The sequence below is a fragment of the Octodon degus genome, unplaced genomic scaffold, assembly GCF_000260255.1.
Source record: "Octodon degus isolate 3935 unplaced genomic scaffold, OctDeg1.0 scaffold00131, whole genome shotgun sequence".
Classification (NCBI taxonomy): Eukaryota; Metazoa; Chordata; class Mammalia; order Rodentia; family Octodontidae; genus Octodon; species Octodon degus.
The window spans coordinates 525852-534756 of NW_004524707.1; the positions used below are offsets into that span (position 1 = coordinate 525852).

General features: G+C 53.3%; 1 protein-coding gene across 5 annotated transcripts in view; it reads left to right on the forward strand.

Moving 5' to 3' along the window:
• Window positions 1-8905, forward strand: part of Tmcc2 (transmembrane and coiled-coil domain family 2) — a 42069-nt gene that overhangs the window by 22414 nt on the left and 10750 nt on the right. The window contains exon 1 of one of the 5 annotated variants that reach the window (XM_012516901.2): window positions 4269-4782. The exons of the other annotated variants lie outside the window; for them this stretch is intronic. Within the exon in view, the coding sequence (XP_012372355.1) occupies window positions 4756-4782 (27 nt within the window). The 5' untranslated portion in view covers window positions 4269-4755. Of the gene's footprint in view, window positions 1-4268; window positions 4783-8905 lie in introns of those variants that run through there. 5 annotated transcript variants of the gene reach the window in all.

Here is an 8905-nt window from a genome sequence, read left to right on the forward strand (position 1 = left end):
CCTGCACACTGCGTAACAGGAAGTGTGCTCGGGGTGCAGGTGTCAGCCCCCACACTGAGCTGATGATAGCCGCAGCAAAAAGAACTGTCCTCGGGCTACAGATAGCATGGAGGATGTGCACATGGATCATGGGAGTTGATGCAGGCCCCCAGGTACGGGCTACCATCTTTCCTGAATCTGTCACAATCCTGCGACGAGAAATGTGACCCTGGTCCTCTTGGTGCCAGATGAGGCAATGGAAATACAGTACCATTAACCTGATCCCTGCTTTTGCTTTCTTTCTTTTTTTTTTTTTTTTTTTTTTTTTTTTCCAGAGGCATAGTTTGGACTTTCTCTGTTTCTACCCATGGAGCAGAGGTCTGTAAAACAGAAGCCCAGATGAAGCTCAGACCCACTGCATTGTTTCTAGGCTCCTAGAGAATTCAAGGCTCCCCTGAGTTGCAGTGGGGGCAGGGAGTAATGCCTTCTCCCACCTCCCTTTTCTCTCCAAGGACAGGTGCTGGGGTGTCCCCGCAGCTTCTAAGGCACACCCTTTCTTGGCACACCCTCCCCCAGCCCATTTCCCAAGTCCCTCAGAGACCAAATCATAGATCCTTTTATTCTTTGTTCTCTATGAGCGTCCCTCAGGTCTGGTTCTGGAAGTCCTCACTGCATCCTTTTACTCCAGCCCCTGGGACCCCAGCTCTGTGTTGGTATCCATAGCTAATGAATAATTCAGCAAACTCAGCAACAGCTAAATCAGATCCGTGGTGATACTGTGAGCAGGAGGCCTCCTTGGGGCCACTGGAAAGGCAAACCCTGGCCTGGAAAGACAAGTACCCTGTAATACTAACTTCATTATATAAGGTTTCGTCATTGCCTGAGAAGGCAGCTTCAGACCCAAATATTATCTGGGCCCTGCACTGTGTACTGACTTCTCGGGAGCTTGATGCCATGCCCCCCAAGCTGTGCGGCTGTGTCCCTTTGAAAGCTTTTCTGGCATCAGTGGTCGAGTGAACAGCATGCCACACTTCACAGAGTGCTTTCATGCACATTTCTCATTTAATCACATCAGCTCGTGGTAAGCCTAGAGCATCTGAGTCAGCAGAGGCCCACAGGAGTTCTGTGTTTCAGTCCTCTGCTTCAGAAAGGAATCATTCTTCATTGTTCTTGGCAAATAGGGTTTGGAGGCGGGCACTGTGTATCCTAAAAATTGCCCAGAAGGGAGATGCTGCTGCTTTTCTGGGCTACTTTCACTTTCTTCTGGGCCTGTTCTCAGTATAGCCTTCTCTGGGGAGATGGAGTGACTATAAATGTATGGAATCATCATCTTTTCTACCTGCCTGGCACAAATTGTGATTTGCCTGAGGTAAGGGGGTTCTCTTGGCTGCTCAGCATCTGGACTCATGCCTGAGCCCCAAAGGACCCCAGACTGTTCACACAGCATTAGCCCAGCAAAGGACCTGTAGATGGAAGAGCTGATGTCCTTCCTCCCTGGAAGCAGCTGGAAGGCCATGCCCCGTGTGTGCACTTGTGCCACACCGCAGCCTCCTCTGGAGCCACCAGCCCTCCTTGGTGCTCTTTAGCTGCTGAGACTGTGCCTCCCCCAGAGCTCCTACCACCCTGGCTGCTGGCATGCAGCGGAAGAGCTTTCACCCTCCTCTCCGGTGGTTCTAGGGGAAAGTGGGGAGAAGACACACCTCTGGCTGGGTCTAAAATGAGCCCCTCGAAGGGGTCTCTGAATAGTGACCACTTCCCCAGCCTGATTTCCAGGAGGGCTCAGTGAGCATCAGGAAAGCAGCCGGCCTTCTGAGGAGGGATCCTCCCTGTAGATTTTCCGCAGTGCATGGGGGCCTGAGATCCGTTTAGTACCTTGTCTTCTAAGGTACTAAATTTAGCAGCGCTAGTGTTTGCTCCTGAAGTCTATAACTGCCCAGGTTTCCCACCATTTGCCATGTGTGGATTGTGCTTTTTAATTAATTTGTCAAGCTAGGATTGAGCTCAGGGCCTTATGGGTGTTAGGCAAGTGTTCTGCTGAGCTAAACCCTGGCCCAATTTTTTTTTTTTTTTTTTAATTTTTAAAGACAAAGAGTAGTTAGTGGGAACATTTTTTTTTTTTTTAAAGTGAGAAAGCAGTGGAGAAAAACAAGGCAAGTGAAAAGAAAGTATTTAAAATTTGAAGAGTACTAAAGAAGTGGTTCAACATCAACATTAAGGGAAGAAAAAGGGTATGGGAGAGAGGGAAGGAAACTACAAGGAAGCTAGTAAAAGTAGATGCTGGGCCCTCCATACCTGCAAGGAGGAGAGGATGTGGGCCTGGGCTATCTTCCAGCCTCCCTTCCTGGACAAAAGCCCAGGCTCAGGATCCACTTGGAAGGTCAGTGACCCTAGCTACAGCATGGCTGCCTGCTCCTGCAGACCGTTAGCTACTGCTCTGCTGTGGCTGAGGGGGACAACCAAAGCTCATTAGGAAGTACACGTGGTGGCACTGACCCAGCGACACGCTCTCTGGAACACTTTGCACCTCGTGGCCTTTCAGAGCCTGACACTTTAATGCTCACGCCAGTCATGCCATGTCTGCTCAACGCTCTCGGCTTTGTTTCTTCTGGCAGCTACTTCTCTGGTCCTAGGCCAAGTCTTGCAAGTACAGCATGGAATACTGTGGTTTGTGCTAGGTGCATGTGTGTTTGTGTGCACCCACGTATGCAGGTGCCTGCATACATACACATGTCGCGAGGAAGCCTAAGCACCAGTCATCCGTTTCGGTGAAACCTACGGGGTATCTGGGTCCTGGGAGATAACGCTCATGTGCACCGTCTGCAGCTGGGAGGGGAGATGCAGCAGCAGAGGGGCAGAGGCGCAGCTCCCCCCGCCCCGCCCCCATCTCTTGATGCCTGGTCTCGTTCCCACTGCCTGCTCCTCCTGACTGCTCTGTGTCTGTGCACACCTCTCTTGCAATGTGAGGAAGCACAGACCTTGCTGTCCAGGCTGCCCAGCTAGCGAGTGGCAGGATCATGATGCGTACACCAGGCACGTTTTGACTCCTGAGGATTCTGCCGGCCCCTGGAAGGAAGGCGTGTGCCACACGCAGAGCCCAGGCTTGGCATGTTCTCCTGCCAGACACGTTCACCTTTGTCTCCACTCTGCACACTCCTCCATCCGTGGAAACTGAGGCTCAGAGCCTGTGGAGACTACCCAGGTCACTTAGCAAGTATGGAATCTCTGCACTGCCGCAAAGCCTGGGCTCTGCTCCCTGTACTCAGAGCGGGAAACTCTGTGTCCTTGACAGATTTGGAAACACTTCTCATGTGTGAAGACAAGAACAGCTCCACACAAGGAAACAGCTTTCTGTCCTGCTGGCTTGCCTGGCAGACATCTGCTGGGTCCTGTCTGTTCCTTTGACTCACTCCTGACCCCCCCACTCCGCCCTCTTTCCCACTGTTGGGTTATTGTGGTGATGGCTAAGCTACTCTTAGAGACCCAGATACATGGGGGGAGACTTCCAAGGGCCATCTTCGTGGTGCTATGTGGCTTCCAAGCACCAAACTTCGTTTTCTTCCCTCCCTTGTTTTGAGAGAATCCTGCCTCAGCCTTCCAGTATGCTGGGTTAAGATGTGCAGCATTGGGCTCAGCTGTAGGGACTTCTTTCTGTTCTTCTGAGCCTTCATGACTCCGGGAAGCGTGGGAAGTGGGACCCGTCATGCAGAGACAACTCCAGAGCTCAGCCCCCTCTGTTTCCAGTGCCCTGTGGTCATTGCCTATGAGAAAAGGTTAAAAAGCTTAGCTTTCTGGGGCCTAAAAAGGAGTGGGCAGGGAAGGCTTGCTGGGACTGTGAGGAGACCCTGCCATCTCCGTTGCCAAGGACAGAACTGCGGCAGATGGGCTGCCTTCCATTGTAGCTTTCTGAAATAGATCAGTTGGTTGGTTTTTTTTGGTTTTTTTTTTGGTTTTTTGTTTGTTTGTTTGTTTGTTTGTTTGTTTTTTTCTTTTCCCCTTTTGGTTCTGGGGATTGAACTCAGGAAATTCTACATACTATATGACTGAGCTACATTCCAAGCCCCTTCAATTGTTCTACAATGTCAGGATTGAGAGTAAAAACAGCTTCCTGCTAGGCACAGGGAAGAGCCCAGACACACAAGATCTGATCTCTGCCTTCCTTAAATTTAATTGGGACAGTAAGGCCTCGTATTTACAAATAACCATTGTACCTGAGGAGTGCTTGGTGCCAAAGCATAAAGATAGGAAACCACAGGAGGAAGTCATTTATAGAAGTGTGGAGTTCATTTATAGAAGTGTCCCTAACCCTACAGGTCAGAGCTGGTGGCAGAAAGTGCAACCTGTGTAGTATGCTTTGTCAGGCTTCCTATGTCACAGCCTCTAGTCACCAGCTGCTACCCGTGTTTGTACGGTTTTCCTGGCTTTGTTGGCTGCAAGCCAGGGAACTGGCCCCTGGGGATAGCAGTGGATTCTTCTTATCTCTTTGCACCTTCTTGAACTCGGAACCGCCTTGTCACCGTGATCCATGTGAACGCTTAGTATTTAAGCCCTGAGTGCCTCACCAGAAGTTCCTACAGCTGAGCATGGTGGTACACATCTGTAAGCAGGTGAAGAATCCACCTCTTGGAACAGTGATTCTGCCTTGAGAAGTTGCTGCCAGAGACCCGCAGGACCCAGGATTCTGCTGGGCACCATCTCTCGCTGCACAACTTGTTGTCCCCAACTGCGGACCTCTGGCCCCCTCTGCTGGCTGCAGGATTTCCTACCAGCACTATACAGATGAAGTCCAAGGAGAAAGAGACTGCCGTGAGTTGCCATCTGTTGTATCTCGGATGTTTTTTACCTGGGCAGTGCTGGGGGATAGAGAGCAGGAGCCACTAGAGAAGTGACCACAGTGGTGTCCAGGGCAGATTGGATTCTGGGATAGGTTACTAGGGCTGAGGACTTGCCCTCAGGAAGCTGGCGCTGTCTGGCTTTTCCAGGCAGTTATGAAAGTAGGAAGGCTGCCTTGGGCTTGACGGTGCCACAAGCTAGTGGCAGGGCAGCAGGGAGAGGACACTGAGTGGAGCTGGTTGTACTTGGACCTGCCTAGGAGGCTCCACTAGGCTCTTTTTAGAGAGCTCCTCTCTGTCCTGGAAGCCAGGCCGGGAGGCCTGCTTCCATTTGGAGCAGGGGGCCGATGAGGCTGTGTGCTCTCTGCTCATGGGAGGCCTTCGGGACAGGAGGGGCAGGTAGGACCATGTGTCCCCACGTGCCTTGGCTGTGCCTGCCATACCTGGGCATCCTCACGTACACTGTGTACACACTGGCCGCAGCTGGGTGGGGGAGAGGCTCCTCATCAGAATGTGGTCCTCCCACTTGCTTGGCCATCCTGTATGTCTCCTGCCAGATGGAAGGAGCAAGCTGCTGGGAGCCCCGGGGGAGGGGTAAATCCAGAGCAATCCGCCCCTAATCCCCCGCTGGGCCTCAGACTGGAGATGGCGGCCTCAGAGCCTGGGAGCTTGGGCACACCTGCTTGCAGGCCCCGGCTTCCCAGCACAAGCCCAGTGCTGCCCAGGGACCGTGACCCTGGGGGCCTGGTGCAGTGTTCAGACAGCTGGGGTCTTAGAGCTCCTGGTACCTCTTCGCCAGCACGACTGTGGGAAACAGTGTCCACCCAGGTGAGATGCCAGGTGGGCAGGAGAGGCTGTCACCTGTCAGGGTGGGGGCTGAGTTGTGGGGTGGGAGAAAGTCATTTCCGGAATTTGTAGGTGGTTGTGCTCATGCTCTGGGTTCCCCAGGAGTAGCTCCTTTTCCTCTCCAGTTACAAAGAACCCTTCATAGGTGCCAGAGAGTTGGCACAAAACTAGGGGACACTCCTCCTGGTCACTTCTGATTCAGGAGGAGCCTTGGCAGAGAGAGCTTCCGGGAGGTCCGGGGTGCACTGATTTGTTGATGGTCCATAGGACAATCCAGGAGCGGAGTGTTTGACTTTTGAAGAGTTCAGAGTATGGAGGAAGAGGAGACCCCAATGTGAGAGGGCAGTTCTTGGGGCACAGCCCGGGGTCTGCGGGTGTGAAGAGACCAGAAGAGTGTGGAACATTTATGTGGACAGAAGGGCTTTGTTCTCAGCAGGGCAGGGAGGGAGGGGAGAGTGCAGTTCTGACTGCACTGAGGGGAAAGGGCTGGAAGCCAAGGATTGGGTGGGAGGAGGGAAGGACAGTGGCCTGTAGGGGCTAGGCCAATTTGCTGGCTGCAGGAGGGGGAGGGGTGCTAACAAGCAGCCAGCTGTGTGCTGCCTCAGGATGGATAGATGCTGCAGGGAGAGCCAGTGAATCCCCTCTTCTGCTTATAGTTTGTACCATGCACCCCCTTGAAAGAATGTGTGGAGCCTCACAAAGCCCTCCACCTGCCATATGGTGGCTGGGGCCTCACTGCAGGCCAAGTTTCACCTCTGCCTGGAGGACAGGCCTGGGTATACTATACTCAGTACACCACACGTACCCTCCTTACCCTCTGGAGAACAGCCCCAAGAGTCCCAGGCACCCATGAAGACTGAGTGGGCCCTCTCTCTCCAGCCCTCTTCCCTCCTGGAAGCATTTGGGTCACCCATGATGATGCCGTCCATGGCCTGAGCTGGACTGAGCACCTGCATGTGGCCCACATGTCCCTACCAGGCAGTGCCTGCTGAGCTGGGAGAACGCGGTCAGCTTGGGGACCCAGGGCTGGAATAACAACCGGAGGCAGCCTGCTCCAGCTAGAGGGTCAGATGCATTCCTCCCAGTGTCCCCAGAAGGTCAGGCGGCCTCCTCGGGCTGAGGCACTTTAGCTGGCCATGGGCTTCCCTCTCCATCCTGGTCAGTTACTTCCCTTTCCCTCCAGGACTTGGTAGAAAAAGGGAATCTCAGTGTGCTCTGTCTCCAGAAGCATGCTGGGTCAGGGCCACTTGGTAGCAGCCAGGTCAAAGCATCGCTGCTGAGTCACAGGGCCCGACAGTTCCCAGGTCACACTCACCTGCTGAGCTCAGACCCTGTGGCCTTCAGGAGCAGCGTCCTGCGTGGGCTGTCTTTCTTGGAGAGACATGAAGACCACCCGCTCCATTGTTCCCACAATGGCAGGGCTGCCCCGCCTTCCTAAAGGGAGCCTTAAAAGATCTGCTTCTCTCCCTTCCTCCTCCTAAGAATGACCTTAATGTTCTTTCTAACTAGGGCAGGAAAGCCCCTTCTGTGTCTGGCTGCTGTGCGTGGGGGCTTTACCAGGAGTTCTTTGTGAATCTGGAAAGGGGCTGCCAGGCCCACGGTGAGGGGTGTCACAGGTGTGCAGTACACACTGCCTGGAAGTGGTAATTGTCTCCCCAACCCTTCCCAAAGAGTGGGTCGTGCATTTATGTTGCTAAAGAGAAACGTGAGACATACAGTTCACAGGTGACATCACTAGCACCTTCCCTTCTTCCCCTAAAGCTCCACTTGTGCCTGGGCACTTGCTGAGCTGACGGTGACTCCTGCGTGCCTGCCCAGCTCAGGGATCCTAACTGCAGGGCTAGAGTTCAAGAGGGACAGCAGGCATCCCATAGCCAGGGTAACAGGAGGATGCTGAATTCAGGCCCAAGAGGAGGCAGCAGCCCCCTAGAGGGTCACAGGGGGCCAGGGCTGGAGCACCCAGAGCCAGCCCCCCTGTAATCTGGTTGTGTGCCTAATACAGCTTCGCGCAGTTTTGTAGGAAGGAGGCAGGGAGGCAGGTCTGTGGTACTTCCTGGGCCACATAAGGGTGTTCCCAGTATTTGTGGGCCAGGGGGAGGTCTCATCTGAGCCAGGAAAGAATAGGGGAAGTTGGTCATCACTAGACACTAAGAGAGTATTTCAGTATTTCTTGGACCTTTAATTATTTATTTTTATTTTCCTGTTGATACTGAGTATTGAACCCAGGACCTTTAGAACAAGACACATCCCTAGTGCTGCTTTTAATTTTTCAAGACAGGGTCTCCCTGAGGCTGGCCTTGCACTTGTGACCCTCATGCCCCAGCCTCTCAGAGTGCTGGAGTTACAGGTGTGGACCACCATGCCTGCTTAGACCTTTGTCTTTGTATTGAATAAAGCCTATGGCTCCAGGCCTGGCTGGCAGGCAACCTGAGCAGGGCATGACATGGTCTCTCCAATTGCCTGGCATGGTCAGGGGTTCTGGAATAACTATAATCTTTCTGCTTATTCTCTGAGAGCCTGCCCAGCCTTTTCACAGGGATTAACCTAGGGGCCTGTCTCAGGCAGCAGAGCAAGAAAGGAAGCCATGACGCTAGGTGTGGTGCTGGCAGCTGGGCCTGGAGAGAGAGCAGGTTTGCAGGGGCCAAGAGAGGCTCTATGCCCATGTGGAAGAGGAGCAGTGGTGCCTGTGTAGCCCCAGGCCCTGCTCCTTGCTGGGGGCCCCAGGAGTTTGCAGCTGCTGATATCAGGGTTGAGTAATCTATTTGTGGTCACCCAGCCCAGGATGGGGTGCTCTAGGAGGAGCTTCCGCTCTGTGAACAGGAGGCAGGAGGATCGCCCAACATCCTACCACAGACCTGCTCTGTACTGGGACAGTGGGTGGAGCTCTGCACAGGCCAGTGGAGGACCCAGCCTCCCACACCCACGGTATACAACCATCACCTTCTATTCCAAAACATTTTCACCCTAGCCCAGGGAAACCCCATGCCCCCTAGGCCCAGACTCAGTTCTTCCCTTCTCCAGTCCTGGCAGCCCCTAACCTGCTGTCACAGGCAGCCTTTTTCTCTGGCTTCCTCCACTCAGCAAACTGCTTTCTAGATCCATCCATATAAGCTGGGCATGGTGATACACACCTGTGACTTGGGAGGCTGAGGCAGGAGGATCACTGTGCATTTGTGGCCAGCCTGGGCTACAGAGTGAATTCAAGGATAGCCTGAACTGCATAGCGAGACTTTTTTAAAAAAAAAAAAAAA